Below are 18,351 nucleotides of genomic sequence, written 5' to 3'. Positions count from 1 at the left end.
CTGGCTTTGAGAGCTAACTCTGTCTTTTACTGTGTGGCCCTGGGCAACTCACTTGGCCTCTCTGAGCTAGCTACTTTTTGTTTTCATCTACATGATTAAGATTATGGAACCCGCCTACTAAATAGGATTGTTGTTGGGACTAAGGAAGGTGTGAGTAGATAAGAAAACATTTTGCAAGCAGTGAAATCCTGCATCTCTTGGAGAATTGTTCATATTTTAACCAATGAGTGGACAGGATGTCTGTGTTTTCATTCTTGGGGGAGCTGGGAGAAGCCTGGAGGGTGGGTCCCCTTAGCTGTGGGATATTAATAAATCGGGAACTGCTCCAAGAAGGACAAAAAGGTATGATCGCATTCCACACTGTGTGCGCTCCGTGAAGCAAAGCCTTCCTACCCTCTCGCAGGGGATTTGAGTGTTTGAAGTGCAGCCAATCGAGATGTCAGCCCAGAAGGGCCCAGACAAGCATCTAATCCACTCCCAGCTCCCATTTGGGTAAATGGAGGCCCCAGGGCACACAGCCAGGATTCCAGACCTGGCTGGTCTACCTCTGGGTCCTGTTCTTTCTGCAGGCTGACTAAACAGTGTGAGCTTTTGGTTGCTGACAAGGTACCTAGTCTGGGGCTGCTTCGAAGAATCCTGTTGTGTGCCAGGCTCTAGGCAAAGACTGGCTGGAAACACGTGGAGGATCGCATATGCTGGGGCCGGGTGATCTGAAGCCCGCGGGTGGGGGTGGGGCACGTGTGTGTGCACCCGTGTCTATGAATATGTACCGGCACTGATGCGAACTGTCACTGGGGCCAGGGATCTGGGATCCTGGAGGAAGCGACGGGGGTTTGGATCCAGCCTTAAGGGTTTGACAGTGGTTGGGCTGAAGCTCAGGGTGCTGGGATGTTAGAGGCAATCCCTGGGCTTTTTGGCTCTTGTCTCACAGATGCTATCAACTGTTGATCACTTGTGATGTGCCCGGCTCTGGGTTAAGTATGCCCTTTATCCTCGTAGTGGTCCTGTGTGGAACGTTCTGATATCAGACCCCTTGGGCAAATAAGGAAATCAAGAGGCTGTGTAACATGGCCAAGGTCATCCGGCTGGTGTACTTGCAGACCACCCTAGACAGCCCTTCTTCTCCTGTCGCTCTTCTGTTCTCTCTCATGTAGGAGACAGCCTTGGTTTCACAGAACAGGTTCTTGCCAACTTTGTCAGCTACAAGCTGTGTGACCCTGGGTGAAATACTCAGCCTTTCTGAGCCCCTGTTTCTTCTTCTGTAAAATGGGGGCTAAGCCTGCTGGTTCTAGGGTCATGGGGATGCTTTTCAGTGTGATGATATAGGTCAAGGGCACAGTAAATGTCACTGCCTCTCCCAGTCCTCACCTTTCTCTTACCTGCTTCTCTAGACATTCATTCATTCATTCATTCATTCATTCATTCAACATATGTTTTCTGAGTGCCTCCTGGGTACCAGGCCAGCAAGTTGTGAAGTTCTTCTTGGCTCCAGGGAGCGTTAGGAAGAGGGCTCCAGTCTATCTGTCCCTGGATGGGGGAGAGGGCTGGTCATCATGGTCAGTAAAGCTGCTGGCTGGTCCCTTCCCTGATCCCAGCCCTCCCAGCCCTCCCAGCCCTGTGGCATTGGAGAGGTGGCCCAGGAGAAGTGTGGGTCTTTAAGAATCCTCGGCAGTTTGCCTGTCATGGCAGGGTGGTATGGGGCAGGCGGGGGAATGGGTAGCTCCAGCGAGATGGAAAATGAGATGGAAAATCTGAGGCGGCTGCTGCCGGGGCCTGGGGGGGACACGGCTGCCCGGGCTCCCAGCATTCCTCGAAGAGGGACTGGGCCTGTGTCCCTGGACACACTCTCTCGTGCACACACACACACACTCACAGCTTGTGCCCAGAAATCTACACGTCTCACGCACCCAGTGCCACGTGCTCATGGTGTACGTCCCGCAGCACAGCTGCAGACACATCGGAGAGGAGATGTGCGCAGGGAGGCGCACGGGCCCAGGCAGACTTATGGCCTCCTGTCTCGTCCTCACGCCTGCACGTCACCAAGCAGACCCAACAGACGCGCACACCCTCTGGGAAAACCCGGCTCAGAAACATACCCCGCACACATCGTACACCCTCGATGTGCGTGGCCGTGTCCCAGAGATGGACACATGGACGCGTTACACGCAGGCTCCAGCATCCACAGAAATGCACAGGTCGGCCCCTGCCAGGTGAGCACAGACGCACGCTCGCAGCCCGGTTACCCCCACGGGCTCTTCCCCACGGAGAACAGCAGAGGCCCTTCCTTGCATAGCACCCAGGCACACCCCAGAGACACATGCAGCCACGTGACCACGTACGCACAAGGAACATGAGCACGGGTGCTTGGATGTCAGACTTGTAGCGTTTGCTAATGGAAACCGGAGACCCACCAACCCGGGTGCCCGGGCGTGGGGGCACTCACGCATGGGCACACACACACACACACACACATACAGGCTGTGACATTTCACTCACACAGAAACACAGGAAATCCTGGTCCGTGTCTCCCTGGAGCTAATGTGTACAAACTACTGTTTTCAGCTCCTTTACAAGGCTTCCTTCCACAGGGCTTCTGGGAACCCTGAGGAGTGTGATTTTGTGACCTCCTGGGTCCGAGGCCCTGGGAGACCTGGCTGGGGCTGGGTGGTCAGTGGTGGGGGCTGGCAGGTCACCAAGGCTGCACCAAAGGCCCTTAGGTCCCCGGTGCCCAGCATCTGGGCTTGGGCCCAGTGGGCTGAGTGGAATGGAACACGGGTCGGGCCTGCCCACAGGAGAAACCCTGCCCAGGGGCAACTCCCTTCTAATCTCCAGGATTTCCTGCTCGCCCTCATCTCCCTCCTCCTGCCCCTCTCTCCTTACTGGGGGCCATGGAGAGCCCTGTTGCTCCCTGCCTAAACGTGCCTGGTTCTGCCTGGGGAGCAGTGAAGGAGGCCAGGGTAGAGGCGTTGGAGGAGATGTGGGAACTGGAGGAGAGGCCCGGAAGGTTTCCTGGAAGAGGTGGCCTTGGAGCAGAGGAGGCAGCCTTGAGTGGCTGTCCCTGTGTGCAGCTGCTGGAACAGTGCCTGGCATGTCCTGGGGACTCGGCCAATGTTTGCTGCGTGACTCAGTGGAAAGCAGTGACTAGGGCCTGCAGGTGAGCCTGCAGGCAGGCTGCAGGCTTGAAACACAAGAGCTGGGGGAGAGGTGGATGGGGGCCGTGGTGAGGGAGGGGCTGCAAAGGGCACTGAATGCCGAGCAGAGGCTGTGTGAACACCTTGATTGAGAGGGGGCTACCTTGACCTATAGCAAGGCTAGGAGCTGCCCCCTTTCCATGCATCTTTTAAGTGCTGAGTACAGGCTCAGGGGTCCAGGGTGGGGGGGAGGGAAGGCTGTGTGATCTCAGGGACAAATTCCGCCTTTGGAGTCAGGTCTGGGGCCAAACCTTGCTTTGTCACCTACTGCCTGTGCCTGATCTCCACGTGCAAATCCCCTTACCGAGCTGCAGTCTTCTCTGTGAAATGGGAACTTAATCCCTTTCTCCCTGCAGGAAATTCTGGAGAATTAGTGTTCAGTTATAGGGTGCTTCCAGCACTGGCCTGGGCACAGAGAAAGAGAGGGGTCCCTCAGGGCAGAGGGAGTTCCCCAGGGCTCCAGGCAGGGGCTGGACTAGCAGCCAAGGTTATTACTAAGGTCATTCCTCCCTCATCCCATGCCCCAAAAGAATGACCTCATCTGTGGTCACATTCTCTGCCCTCTGGTGCCAGAGGAACTTGGAGCTGGGGTACGGGAAGAACACCCTGGGGTGTTCGGGGCCAGGCTGACTCTGGCATTCACTAGAGCCTCCCAGGTCTGCATTCTCAGCAGACAGTGCTGGCCTTTCCGAGGAGTGGCCGAGAGCAGAGAAGGTGGAGCGGCAAGCCAGCCCTTTCCTGATGTCCAAGGCAGTTGAGAGCACTGTGGTTTGCAGCCAGGCTGACCTGGGTGGGAATCCTGGCTCCTCCTTCTTTGAGCTTCTTCTTTATGAGCCTCAGTCTCCTCATCTGTGAAGTGGCGATGCCGATAGTACTCACCCTCCAGCGTTGCTTCGAGGACGATGTCAGAGAACGCATGTTTGTGAGGATCAGCTGGAGCAGCTCAGAGTGAGGACTCCCAGCTGCCTGCCTTCACGACTCAGGGGGTCAGTCTGACTGCTCTGGGCCCTGGGTCCTCGGTGGCGCTGCTGTGCCTGGCTCTGGATGCCGGTAGAGGCATGGAGCAGGGGCCTGGGAGGTGTGTGTGGAGCTGAATAGCATCATGGGCTTCCTCAGACACGTCTCTCATGTCCCCCCTTTCCTCCCACCCTGGTCTTCTCTGGACAGCCAAGGCTAGTGCCACGGACTCTGTAACCCAGAATATTCCTTTGCTAATGGAGGGTCACCTTGGGGTTCCCAAGCATAAAACCAGTTTGGGGTCCCACAGCCAGGCTGGACCAGCCAAACATTTCCACTGGTTTTGCCCCAGATAGGCTCGGGATCTTCTGGGCCGGCTGCATGAGCCTCTCCCCTCTGCACCTCTCCTTGGCCCAGCCCATGTGCCCACGCAGCCTGTGTGGTCCTGCCTCTCTCGGCCTCGCCCTTGCTCCTCCACCCAAGCTCCCAGCGCCCCATGCACCCTAGGCCTCTGCTCCTGTGCTATAGTCCACCCCCCACAGGGTGGGGGTGAGGGTGGGGCCTTTGTACTTGCTAGGTCCTCTCCCCCTTCCCTTGGTTCCCTCCTCCACTTTTGTGCGTTCATGTCCAGGCCAGGCTCCTGTGTTAGACACCTAGAGCTTCCTATAGGCTCCTTCAGGGGATTTGCCTCAACTGTAATTAGGTTATTAATTGGGTAATCACAGGTTTCCCTGCAAGTCCCTCCCTCCACATATTCAGCACTAGGGCAGAGACCTTACCAGGGCAGGATTTAGTCCATTTTTTTAACCCAGGTATCAGCTGAGGCTCAGAGAGGTCAAGGAGATGGCCAAAGGTCACACAGCTGGCAAGAGGCAGAAGGACTGGGTCTCGTGGAGCTCTTTCCAGATGGCCAGGCAGGGGCAGTGATGGAAGCAAAGGCGCTGCACTGGGAAGTGCAGGGGTGCTGGTCCCTCAGGCTGTGTGGCCCAGGGCCACTCTCTTGACCCTCCAGTGGCTTTCTCTCCCCAAAGTCCTCAGAGCCCTTTTTTCTTCCTGCTCAGAGATTTGGCTGCAGCCCAGAGGCCGTTTAGGAGATGTTTTAAACACATCCAGATCCAAATACTGCCTTCCTTCCTGTCCACAGAGAAAGGACAGTAGGGACAAGGACAGGGGCCCTCCCTGTGAGCGCCCATCCCCCACCCCCCGCCCAGAGGCAGTGGGGGCTGCAGATGTCTCCCTGTTCTGCCTGGTGACGCCTGGCGTGGGGCAGTGACAAGCCAGGCCTGACCTTGGTGGGCACTGTCTCTGGGCCTGTCCTCACCCCCAGCACGCACACGCGTGAACCCATGCAGAGCCCTGCAGCAGAGAGAGTGTCTGTGGGGTCAGTCACAGAGCTGTTCCAGATCTGGGGGCAGGGGGTGTGTCCTCTTCTGATTGGCTGTGGGGCCTCTATCTTCCTGAGCCTCTATTCACTTATCTGAAAAATGGGCATAAAATTATAGCGTCCTGGAGCACAAGATAATGGGCCACTAGAGTGCAGGCCATGGTCTGATATGTGGTAAGCCCCTGCAAATAACAATCTCTGGTTGCTCTCGCTGTGGTCCCATTATAGGGACTCTGTGGTCTAGTTCATCACAGTGCAGCTGCGCCCCTTCCTGTGTGACCTTGGGTAACAAAGCTGACCTTTCTGACCTCGGTTTCCTGTCCGACCGTTGGAGCTGGCGAGGATAGGAGGTGACCTGTGCTGCCTTCTTGTGGCTGGCAGAGGGGGCGTGCTCAGGTGGCAACCTGCCGGTTATTCGTCGGTGGTGGGGATGCGAGTCTAGGACCCTGGTCAGCCCTTGTGATGCTCTGGGTCACCGGGTGAGGTGGCCTCTGGGCCGGCTGGAGTAGGGGCGTTGTGCGGCACAGCGGCGCCTGCTCGGGCTTCTTGGCCCGCCTTCCTCAGGGCCTTTGACCCTCACTCTCCCAAAACTAGAGCCCAGCTTCCATCCAAAGAGGCTAAGCCAGAATGAGCTCTGGGCTGGGAGATAAGAGCCCAGAGTCCCTTCCTGCTCAACTGTAGACCCTCTGGGGGACTATGGGGGTGTCCCAGTCCACCTCTGGCCTCAGTGTCCCTGTGAAAGGATGGAGTCTTGGGGTTCCCCTGGCCCTACTGCTGTGCCCAGAGTCTTTGCTTCTGAGCTGGGAGGAAAGGGAGCTTTGTAGAGCCTCTGCCCATCTTGGGGCCAAGCGCGATGATCTCATCTGGAGCCTTGACAGACCCTGGGGGATGGGCAGAAGGGGTAGCAGATGGCTGCCCTGGCCTCCCGGGGGTGCTGGCATGCCGCCCCTGTGGACCCTGCTGGCCCACCCTGCAGGTCAGGCCTTCTGGGCTGGGCTGAGTGGTCCGTGCCAGAGCCAGGGTGGCAGATGGGTAGACAGCCTGGGCTTTGGCCCGAGGGAGGGACCGTGGTGGCCAGGGCAGTGTGGGAGATGCTCCTGTTCCTCCACTGAGCGGGTGCTGTCCCATAGAGGAATGGTTCTGGATCCCTCAATTCAGCTCCATCACTGTTCCTGGGTCTGTTTGCCCGTCAGCCAGTCAGGTCCCTCGAACGTGGGGAGGAAGTGAACCACCGGGTATGGTTTGGAGTCTGGCGGGGAGGCACCCTCGGGGTCAGAGTGCTGGGACCCGACTCCTCCATGGATGTTAGCTTTACAGAAGCGGAGTATTGAATGCGGACGCAGCTGCGCTGACTAGAAGTGGCCTCCTGCAGGGGGAGTGAAATGAGTGCTAGCCTTCCCCTCCAAGGACCCACCGCTTCCTTCGGGGCTGTTTCTTGAGCTGTTCCTTTGTGCGCCAGGCACCATGCTGGTCTCGGCCCACCTGAAGTTCACAACCTGGTGGTAGAGACCTGCATTCCCCAAGCAAACAGACCAATAAGTAAAATAACTAAGATCACAAATAAGCCTGTGATACAGTCCCTGAAAGAAACACAGGTTTGAGGTGGACATGGTGGGCCTAGCGGGTTGTGCAGAGATGCAGGGCAGGGAAGGCAGGCAGAGGCGGGATGGGCCAGGTTCTGGCTGCGGGGAGAAGCCCCGAGTGGCTGGGATGTAGCCAACAAGGGGTGGGGGCGGACGTGAAGATGGAGACGTGGGCAGAGATCTGGCTTCTGTTGGCTTTCAGGCCAGGTGATTTACAGGGAGCGAAATGAGTTTGGACAGATGTACACAGTTCCGTAAGCACCACTGGCATGGGCTCCATCGCCCCTAAAATGCCCCTGTGCCCCTTTGTGGTCAGTCCCTCCCGCCTCCCTCAGCCTCTGACAACCGCTGGCCTGTTTTCTGTCCCCGCAGTTGTGCCTCTTCCAGAACGCCGTGTAAATGGTGTCCTGCAGCCCGGGGCCTGCTGAGCCCGGCCGCCTTCACTCTGCACGTGGATTTTAGCTTCATTCCTGTTGTGGTGCCCGCAGTCCGTTCCTTTTTATTGCTGAGTAGTATTCCATTCATGATCCATTAACAAGCCAAGGGACATTCGGGCTATTTGCAGATTTTGGTTGTTATGGGAGGGTTTTTAACAGGAGAGAGACCTGGTTAGAAAAGAAATCCCTCCCTCTACTGTGTGGAGAACAAACGAGTGGGGAGCAAACTGGCTGTCATGAGGATTACATCCGAAGACTCGCTGAGGAACCTGGCCCACCATAGATACTCACTAATTGTTCATACAGCAGGGCTGTGCCCCGGGGCAGCTGGGAAGGCTTCTTGCTGGAGGTGGCATTTGAGGTGGAGACAGGTACAGAGCAGAGGGCAGTCGAGATGCCTGTTCCCCGTTCCTGACCCAGCCTTGTGTACCAGGCTTTCTGGAATGTGGTCTGCAGGGTCCACATCAGAGTCCCTGGGGGTGCTGGGCAAACAGGCACCTCCCGTGGGGCACGACAGGGGCTGACTCCCGGGTATAAGATAGCCAGGGGACTTCTGTTCCGACACAGTCCCTCCATGGTGGCTGGTTAGGTTAAGAGGTGGCCTCCTCTGGCCTTCAGGAACCTCCTGCGCCCTCAGGGCCAGCTGGGAGCTGTTGTTGGGGTTCATACCACCCATCGCCGCTTGCTATCTTTCTGTGGAGGGCCCCTGTCCAGTCACTTTCATCCCCAGCCCCGCAGCAGGTCAGGTGACCTCACCATCCACTCCTGCAGACAGTTCCCTCAGACCTGTGCATCTGGCGCCACTTATCGGTGCCCCAGTGGGCCCCACGCCGAAACTCCCCCATCCGCCCTCACTGTACGAAATGTAGGTTTCCCGCGGAAAGTGTGCTTTCCTGCAGCGTTTAAAATGTGGCTTGAGAGCGAAGCTCTGCTCCTCCAGCTTGCTGCCCAGGTGGCGCAGAGCCGGGGCCCTGGGGTCGTGCACGAGCCAGGCCTCACAGGTGAGGCAGCCCTGGCAAGGACAGAGGCCCCGTCATACCTCGTGCCTTCTGCTGAGAAGAAGTCTCAGAATAATGTTTTTAAGTAACAGAAATCAATACAGTCTTTGAATTATATTTTTAAATCATGCTATAGTAATATGTGTGTTTATCAACTCATCAGATCCGGTGGCACGTCTGTTTACTGCTGTAATTTCAAAGCGCTGATGAGTGTAAGCAATATTTTGACACCTTCTGCAGCAACTGTTAGGCCATATATGGAAATACGCGTGGTTTCTTCTGGTGGCCAAGTCCCAGGTAGCGCCACTGTAATCGTGGCTTGTTCAGAATGGAAGCACGTGGAATCTGTAGTTAGAGGCTAGTGAAAGTAAAGGTGTAACTTGTTTTCTTCCCACTCACGTTCAGGTACAGCCTGAATTCTGGTGAACAAGAAAGTGCCTGAGGTTCCCAGTCGGAGCCCAGCTGGGAGGGCCCCCGTTCCCTCTGTTTCTCCCGGTTCTCCGTCTCTGGAACGGGGCGGTGAGTCCTCTCCCCCGCCGGCCCGTGGGGTTTCTGGGAGCGCCCATGAGATGATCCAGATGGAATGTCTCCATAAACTGCAAAGCCCTGTGCGAGCTCGCACTATTAGCAGTAGTGTGAGCTCATGCTTGGCCCTCCAGCCCGGCACGGACCAAGAGACTCTTCCTGGCCAATTCCCCCGGGATACTTGGGAACCAGTCCATTGCAGGGAGCAGGCCTGCCTCTGAGAGGCTGCTTCCTGCAGGCTGACTTCATGGATCATCGGCGGGTGGGGCAGGTAGGGGTGGGAGGATGGACAGAGATGCACTTTGTGGACAGGCGGCGGGTGGGTGAGTGGGGGGTTCCCTGCGTAGACAGACCCTGTGCCTCTTCCTGGGGTGGTGTGGGGGTCTGAGCCCAGCCCTGGAGCTGCCCGGGCTCTCCCCGACTCTCGGTATCTGGCTTGGGGCCAGGATCAGGAGGGCCTGCCCTGCTGGGCTGTGCAGAGACCGGGCAGGGCAGAAGCCACGCCCGTGCTTTTATTCATTCATCCACCCAGAGACAGTGATGCTCTGGACCACATCCTGAGCAATACTGGGGGCCAGACAGGAGTCAGAGCCAGTACCTACCCTCCCCCCAGCTCCCGGGGAAGATAGACTTGAAGGCAACCTAAAGTTCTTAGCATAAGAGGTGAATGGAGTTCAGAGTGTGGGAGTTGAATCAGATTGAGGGAGGAGGGAATGTTCTGGAAGGATGAAATTATTAGTAGTTAGCTTGGCAAAGGCCATTGTCGCAGAGCAAAGAGCCCAAGCAAACCTGGGTGTAGAACACAGTTCAGAGGAGCGAGCCCAAGGTCACGGGGCCTTTTCGGATTCCAGCTCTACCCTCCCTTGCTTGAGCAGGTCGGGAAAACTCCTGAGCCTCAGTTTCCTCATCTGCAAAATGGGAAGGTTTCCAGTATCTATTGCACAGGCCTGGTAAGAGCATTAGGAACACCCCATGCCTGGGCTGGCGCCTGGTGATTAGTGAGCTTCCCGATAGGTGGTAGCTCTTTATTTATTTTTATTTTTTTCAATTAGAGTTGACATTCAATATTATTTTATATCAGTTCCAGATGTGCAACATAGTGGCTAAACAATCATGTAACTTATGAAATGATCCTGTCAATAGCTCAAGTACCCACCTGGCACCGTACACAGTTATTACAGTATCACTGACTGTATTCCCCGTGCTGTACTTCACATCCGGTGACTGCTTTGTAACTACCAGCCTGTACTTCTTAATCCCTTCCCTTTTTTCCCAGCCCCTGACCCTCCTCCCCTGGCCGCCACCAGTCTTGTTTCTGCATCTGAGTCTGTTTCTGTTTTGTTCATTTACCAATAGTTTGTTCTTCAGAGTCCACATATAAGCGAAATCACAGGGTATTTGTCTTTCTCAGACCGATTTCAATCAGCGTCGTCTGTGGCAGCTGGTTTTTAATCACAGTGCGTCTGGACAGGCTGGGGTGGGCGCAGAGGGTGCAAAGACAGGGGCGAGCCCAGAGGGGGGAGGAGGCCAGGGGCAGCTTGGATCCCCGGGTGAAGGGCTCGGGTCTGATGCGGGAACCAGTGCAATCAGCAAAATGAGCATTTTCTGTAAAGGGAAAGGCTGACTACCCTGGTAGCAGTGTGGGCGCCCACTCCTATCATCCCTGGTCCTCGCCGCTCCGCTGCCTATTCTCAGTCCTGGGAGAGGCCAACCGAAAGGAGTGGCCAGAGGGGATGGGTGTGGAGGGCTGGCAGGCTGTGCTTGGTCTGGGCACCTTTCCCAGCTTCTTCCGGCTGACTTTCCTGGTGGGGGATGATCGGGGGCTTTGAGGCTCTGAGGTGGGCACTGCTAGGCAGTGTGGCCTTATTTTTGTCTGCGGTGGAGGGAGAGATTTGGGGTCTCCCCACTGATACTGGGGGGCTCCGATAACCTTGTCGGGTAGCCGGCCACTGGGCCTGCTGAGTCCGGTGGACTTTGGCCCCTCTTTCACCACTTTCACACAATGGGGGGCATCTAGGAGGGGGGAGGGGCTCAGCAAGGAGCTGGAGAGGCTGAGCTCCCACCCCTGTCCCCTGCTTGGATCAGGCAGTTGCTGAAGAGCCGTGCGGGGACGGGGGTCCGGACTGCGGAACCGAAGACACCCGGGAGATCCAGAGACGCCATGAGGCCTTAGGACCTCTGGAATAAATCAGGGTCCTGCTCCCCTGGGTGCCCTCCCCGTGTCCCCGCCCCAGCCCCAGGCCTGGGAAGAAGCTCAGTCCCAGCCTAAATCCTGCATTTGCCAGCTTCTGCTGCCCACGTCCCAGCAGCCCCAGCCTATGCGGGCCACAAGCCGGCCTTTGTGGACTTGCCCTCTCACATGAGCCGTGCCAGGAGGGGCTGACCTCATTCTGCCTGCAGCTGGGACAAGCCCCCCAGGGTCTGGGCCCCCCTCGGCCACCATGGAGAGATGGAGCTGGCATGAATGCAACATCCTGCACTTTCAGAAATCGACTGTGGTGAAGGGCAGCCCTGGAGACACAGCTGCTCCTGTGAGAAAGATCATTCACTCACTCACTCATTTAGTAGATGCCCACTGAGACCCTGCTCTGTGTCAGGCCCTGGGCTAGGGACTCGTGGCGCGGAGACGCACGACTCTCGCCCTTTTAGGGAAGAAGACTGTAAGAGAACACCCTGCGTCAGAGTCTCTCGGGAGCCCCATCCTTGGAGTTTCAGATTCAGTAGGTCTCTGTTGGGGCTTGAGAGTCCCTGACAAGTCCCCCAGTGAGGCTGTTGCTGCTGGTCCAGAGAGAATAATGACTGGTTGTGTTTTTTGTATTTTTAGAACTGTCTGTGATCGCTGTTTACTTTTATAAATAGAAAATCAGTTCTTTAAAACTTAAAAAAATAAATGGTCCCCCTAAATGACTCCAGTGCCCTGGACGTGGTCCTCTGTTGAGGGATGTCGCCTCCCAGAGTCCAAACGTCACCTGCTTGTTCAGGTGGCCCAGTGTCACGAGCTTCTGTGCCCTGCGCACTTCCCCTCGGCTCGTCCAGAGCTCTGGGCGCGCTCAGAGCCCCACAGCCTCCCGCTACCAGGACCTGTCTGTGTGACCGCAGAGAGAATACGTGAAATGCTAGGAAGTAGCAGGGCGGGGATTTGAACACCAGCCCCTCTGGAGGCTGGTTTGGCGCGGAGTTAGCCGACCGGCCTGTGCTTCCTGAGTGCCGTTTCCTCTGGGCTTCTTCAGTCTGCCTGCTGAGACAGCGCACGGACCCTTCACTTCCTCATTTCTTTAACTGGTGCGATCACTGACTGTCCCACTTCCTCCTTTTCCACTTTTAGTTTTTTCCACTCGGCTCGGTGGTGGGGTGGTGAGTCTGTGTGTGTGCCGGGTGGGGGTGGGGCTCCTGGTGACTGCTCCTGCTGATCCCACCCCCGGGACAGAGGCTGTGGTGGCAAGTCAGGATGACCCATCTGTTGGCAGTGGGAACGGGACAGGGTCTCTTGGGGGTTGGAGAAGCAGATACCTGTCCCTTCTGTCCTCTCCTGAGTTCAGAACCATTTGAGAAAGAGTCCCACGAGTCAGACAGATGGAGAGTCCGATGGATGGTACACCCCGGCGAGCTTCCACCCTCAGGATTGGCCTGGAAGGTAATGCTTCCTAACCTCCCAGTCCTGGGCGACTGGACAGTCCTCGGCCGTTCCCTCGGCCGCTCCCTCCTGGAGAGCCACCCGTTTTCCCTGGGGAAGAGGAGGCTCCGAGGGCTGGTGAACCCAGTTCTCCAGACTGTGGCCTCTTCTCCAGGGCCTGCAGGGTTGCTGTTCTTCCGTCTTGCCCCCCACCCACCCCGTCCATCAGCATTGTTTGTGGGTGCTTTCTCTGACCCCCAGGGATGCCTTCGGCACATCATTCATCCTCCAGGACCAAGTTTCTCTTGTTGGTGTGCCATCTTATTTAATCCATTCAATCACTAAGAGTAGATATCATTCCATCTGTGACTCAGTTTTCACATTTATTGCTAAACATAATAATGACCACAGTTTCTACCAGGTCTCCCACTCAGCCCCTTCCCTCACACTTTGTCCCACAGCGGTATGCCTTTTTGTGGCTTGGATTCATTCACTCAGTATTTGCCAGGAGCCTGCAAGATTTGAGTCCCCGTGCGGGGTGGGGGATGCACCAGGAAGCGAGGTGGCCCTGCAGACACTCAGTGTCTCTTGGAGACAGACTATTAAAGAATTTGGCCCTGGCTGGTGTAGCTCAGAGGATTGAGCGTGGGTCTGCGAACCAGTCAATCGAGGTTCGATTCCCAGTCAGGGCACATGCCTGGGTTGCAGGCCAGTTCCCAGCAGGGGACCCACGAGAGGCAACCATACATTGATGTTTCTCTCCCTCTCTCCTTCCCTTCCCCTCTAAAGATAAATAAATAAAATATTTTTTAAAAATTAAAAAAAAAAGAATTCAGATGCGCTCATGGTGACAAAGGGGAAGTGAGGCACATGTGGGGGCTGCGCTGAGGAAGTGAGGTCACCCCTCCACTTGAAACCCGAACCAGACTCTTTATCAGCCCTGAGAGGCCCTGGATGGGCTTTCATCCTGTTCGGGCTGATCCCTGTTTCTCCAGCTTCAGTTTAGCCGTGTGGCTTCCCTGGCCTCCTGCCGTATCGTGACACACTGACCTGTCTACAGCCTCTGGGCCTTTGCACGCACTGTTCCCTGTGCCCAGAGAGAGCTCTCCCTGGTGTCTCCTTGGGTGACCGTTCCTTCTGCCTCAGCTCAACAGCCCTGCTTTACAGATGGCGTCCCTGCGCATGTCCCCTAACACGGCACTACTTGGTCATATTACCCAGGTGGTGGTCTTTCGTATTTTTTTTTGTCTTCATAGCTAACGGTATTTGAATTTTTAAATTTGTTTGTTTACTGTGTGTGTCCCAGCGAGACTGGGGCTCCATGCAGAAGATGCAGGAGGGGCCAGGTGAGCCTTGGTCACCACCGTTCCTCCCCACCCACATGCCTGGCCCAGAGCCTGGTACACAGTTGGTGCTCATAAGTGCTTGCTGAAAGAGCCTCTCCCCAGGGTATCAGTTTCCTATTGTTGGTATAACAAATACCATAAACTTAGTGGCTTAAAACAATTCCAGGGTATTACCTTGTCATTCTGGAAGGAGGGCAGAAGCCTGAAAATGAGGTGTCAGCAGGGCTGCAGCCCTTGGGACGGCCCCGCGGGAGGGTCCCTTGCCTTTTCCAGCGTCTAGAGGCTGCCTGCATTGCTTTAACGGTCATCCCACCTTCTTCAAAGCACATTCCCTCCTCCCTCTGCTTCCATCCTCTCGTCAAGTCACGTTGCCTTCTCCCTCTTCGATGCCCTGGCCTCCCTCTCATGAGAACTCTTGGGATTACAATGGGCCACCCAGGTGATCCAGGAACATCCCCCAATCTCCAGACCCTTGATCACGTTTGCAAGATCCCCTTTGCCATGTAAGGCAACGTAGTCACCGATTCTGGGAATTAGGACACGGACCTCTTTGAGGAAGGGCGTTATTCAGCCAACCACACCCAGGTTCCCCTCCCCTCCCCCTGCTCTGGAAGTCTAGGACCTAGGGGGGTGTGGCCGTACTCTGGGTCAGGGCCTGGTGACCTGATGGCCCCCTCCCCCTGCAGGATGAGATCGAGGAGCTGCGGGCAGAGATGCTGGAGATGAGGGACGTCTACATGGAGGAGGATGTGTACCAGCTGCAGGAGCTGCGCCAGCAGCTGGACCAGGCCAGCAAGACCTGCCGCATCCTGCAGTACCGGCTGCGCAAGGCTGAGCGCCGCAGCCTCCGTGCCGCGCAGACTGGCCAGGTGGACGGCGAGCTCATTCGAGGCCTGGAACAGGATGTCAAGGTGAGCCCGGGGCCTCCCCCAGCACCCATGGACACCATTGTTGGGGGTGGGACCATGAGCCTGAGCGGGACCCAGGTCAGCCTGCCCCTCACTCCCTGTGTGTCCTTGGGCAAGTTGCACCAGTCTCTGGGCCGCAGCTTCCCCATCTGTAAAGCTGGGATCCCTGGTGAACTGACAGGCCATTGACCAGGGATCCCCCACAGTGATACAGTGTGAATCCTACGAACAGTAGCCACTGTGTGAGCAGCAGCCACACACTTGGGGCTGGGCTCCGAGCTGTCCCCGCACAGTTCCGTGGCCGTTTCTGTGTTGCACCGATCAGGCTGGTTTAAATCCCGGCTCCGTGAGGGTCAGATGAGACGTGTGGTAAAGAGTCACTGTAAACACCCCATGTATCGGCTGTTATCCTTCCCAGTTCCAGACGAGGAAAGTGCAGCTCAGAGAAAGGAAGTGCCCATCTGCGCTCAGTGACACTGTGTCGCCTCCCATGCCTCCGCCCAACCTCCTCCCTCGGCCCCAGTGAACCCAGAGGGGTGAAATCTGCAGAGGGGCCTCCAGAAGAGAGGGTCCACTCTGCCTGTGTGAGCCCTGGTCAGGGGCTGAGCACGCGGGGTGGGGAGGACTCAGCTCCCTGCTCTCAGAACCCAGTCCAGTGAGCTCGGGGGTGGGGGGGTAGGAACTGGGGATGGGGTACCTGGTGCAACCTGGGGCCCGCAGGGAGTCTTCCTGTAGGGGTGACATCTGAGCTGAGGCCTGAGGGGGAAGGGGGACATGAGCCAGGAGGTGAAGGTGGAATGCTGGAGAAAGGGGCCCCTGGAAGAGCAGGGGAAAGGAACAGTGAGTGCCTGCCCATGCCGGCTTCCGCAGCTCTGGTGTCTCATGTGCACAGTGGGCTGTGGGTCTGTCGCACAGATGAGGATGCTGATCTCAGAAAGGTTGTGTCTCCGAGTCCAAAGTGCACCTCCACCTGAGAGGGCAGCTTCCGGGACAGATGGTGACACAAATACTCGAGTGCCTGACACTAGACTGGGAGTATGTCGGGTGAGGAAGAGCCTGGGAAGCTCAGAGGAATCTGAGTTTGGGCCCAGGTGGATGGGGATTTCAGGCAGGGACACAAAGTCAGCCTGCGAGAGATGAGGAAGGGTGGAGGATCGCTGGGGCTGGGTTGCCAGGGCCTCTGTGGGAGGAGCTGAGAATGCTGGTGTGTGTTTGTGTGCAGTGATTGCATGCAGTGGTGAGAGGGGGCCTCTGCAGTCTGGGGAGAGGGGAGGGGTTGGGAGGGGAACAGCCCCTTCTGTTGGTATTTGAACTAGCCAATCAGCATCAGCTTTGCCCCTTTCCCTCCCCCCTTCACAGTCACTGCAGCTGGAAGGCTGAGCTCATCCATGCAGGCCTGGGCTGGACGCCTCTAGCCACCTCACTTCGCCCATGTGCTGGGGATGTTCTGGGGTGTTTTGAATCCTTAAAGTGCTGATTTCCCTGGCAGCTGCAGGGAGGGCTGGTGGGCGCAGTGGGGAGGGGTTCCAGGGCTGCCTAGAAGGGTATCCAGGGGGTCTCTGTGACTTGCTCTGCCAGCTCCCTGGCCCATGCCCCACCTGGCCCCCATCTCTTAGATATTAGGGCCTCAGTTTCCCCTCCTGTTAAACATGGGCTTAGAGCAACAGAATGTTCAGGGCTTTTGAAGCTCTGCTGGTTTTATTGAGCAGGTAGGTTACCGGTGAGGGTGCCATGAATACAACCGCAGGCCTTGGTCCCCCCCACACCCTGCTCTTCCCTGCCCCACCCCCACCTCCACCCCCTGCCAGGCTCGCCCACTCTCTGCTGGTCCTCACAGCTGAGAGGACCCAGAACCTCAGCGGAAGCATTGCCGGGCATGAGGAGGGCAGGGGCAGGGGCCAGAGACCTTCTCTGCCAGCTGCTTGCTCTGTGGTCTTGGGTAAGCTCCTTCACATCTCTGAGCCTCAGTTTCCCCATGTGGAAAATGAAGATAAAATGGGTCCCTACCTGTAGAGAATTTGTGAATAAGTAAAGAGAAAGCTAAGCACAAAGTCTGGCTCTGGATGCTCTGCAGATGGGCGGATGTTGGATGTGGTGTGGTGTCCTTGAGAACTTACCAGGCAGGAGCAGGACACGTGGCCCAGGAGAGGATGGGGGAGGAGAGGCCGGAACCCCCACTGCCCTGGATGGGAAGGAACCACCTGGAGGGCTGGCTCACCAGGTAGATGCCCAGGCCCCACCGCGAGGCCTGGGATCCTGTGGAGAGTGTCAGGTTCCTGACCCCAAACTTCCACCTGGAGGGACCCCAGTGGGAGGCCCAAGACACAGCACTGAAGTGTGGCCTTTCTTAGAAGCAGATGTTGCTGGAGAGAAAGTTCTGGCTTTGGGTTTAATTCCTGGGTGACCTGGGCAAGAGCCTCCCTTCTTTGAGCCTCAGTTTCCTCATCTGTGAAATGGGGGTGACATCCCCATCCTCCCAGGGTTCCTGGAAGGATTTAGTCACACAGAACTCAGGTGCTGCCCTGCAGGGAAGGTCCTTAGTGAGAGCTCCCATCCCCGTCTCAGAGGATTCAGAATGACAGGGACACCCTGAGGCCAGGGACACGGTGAGCAGAGGACAGATGGGCCAATCGGTGAGGAAGCAGGGCCGCCGTGGCCCAGAGGCTGCCGGTCGCATTTGGTGGGAGCCGGCCCAATGCTGTAAACAGTGTCCTCATGACTGAGGGCATTGGTTTGTGCTTTGGGGATTTGCCCTGGTTTCTGGAAGCTGCAGCTGCCTCACCCTCAGTGGCAGCCCAGCCCCGCTACCATGGGAGAGTGGGGAGGACCAGGAGATGACCCCATGAGGTAGGCAGGTGGGGCCCTATGGGCTGTGTGAGCTGACAGTGTGAGCCCACCGTTGGGCCTGCTATTGGTACCTTTACTGTGGCTATTAATATGTCATCCAGCTCCAGGCCAACAGCAGGGTCAGGCTGAGAGTCAGAGTCCAGAGTGGCCCCTATCTCGTTTCAAATCTCGGTCCTGTAGCTTCCTAGCTGTGAGCCCTCGGGCAAGTGACCTTTTCTTTCTGAGCCTCTGAGCAAGAATAATAATAAAGCCCTTCCTGAGAGAGTGAAAGGTACGTGATGGGTGCTGATTTTATAATCACCAGGGACAGCCGAGGGGGCCCAGGGTCACTGAGGCTCAGAGAGGGGAGGGGACAGGCCCAGGCCACAGAGCTCTTGCCCTTGGGGTCAACGTGCTCTCTGCTCCCCTTAGGCTGCCACTGGGGACACCAGGCTCTGGGATCTGAGATTAAGGGCTCTTTTGTCCACGTTGGACTTCTGTAAGCTGCCTGGAGTCTTGCTTTTCAACGTAGCACCCCTCGAGTGGGGATCGCATGTGGAAGGGGGTTCCGTGGGGAACAGGG

General features: G+C 56.9%; 1 protein-coding gene across 2 annotated transcripts in view; it reads left to right on the top strand.

Moving 5' to 3' along the window:
- The window catches only part of SOGA1 (suppressor of glucose, autophagy associated 1), a 67,570-nt gene that overhangs the window by 4,231 nt on the left and 44,988 nt on the right, over positions 1-18,351 (top strand). For both annotated transcript variants that reach the window (XM_037164430.2, XM_037164429.2), the window contains exon 2: positions 14,721-14,945. In XM_037164430.2, coding sequence (XP_037020325.2) covers positions 14,721-14,945 — 225 coding nt within the window. The remainder of the gene's footprint in view (positions 1-14,720; positions 14,946-18,351) is intronic.

Source organism: Artibeus jamaicensis, unplaced genomic scaffold (genome assembly GCF_021234435.1).
Source record: "Artibeus jamaicensis isolate MK-2021 breed Jamaican fruit bat unplaced genomic scaffold, CSHL_Jam_final contig_685, whole genome shotgun sequence".
In the NCBI taxonomy this organism is placed as follows: Eukaryota; Metazoa; Chordata; class Mammalia; order Chiroptera; family Phyllostomidae; genus Artibeus; species Artibeus jamaicensis.
This window is presented reverse-complemented; position numbering and strand designations above follow the sequence as displayed.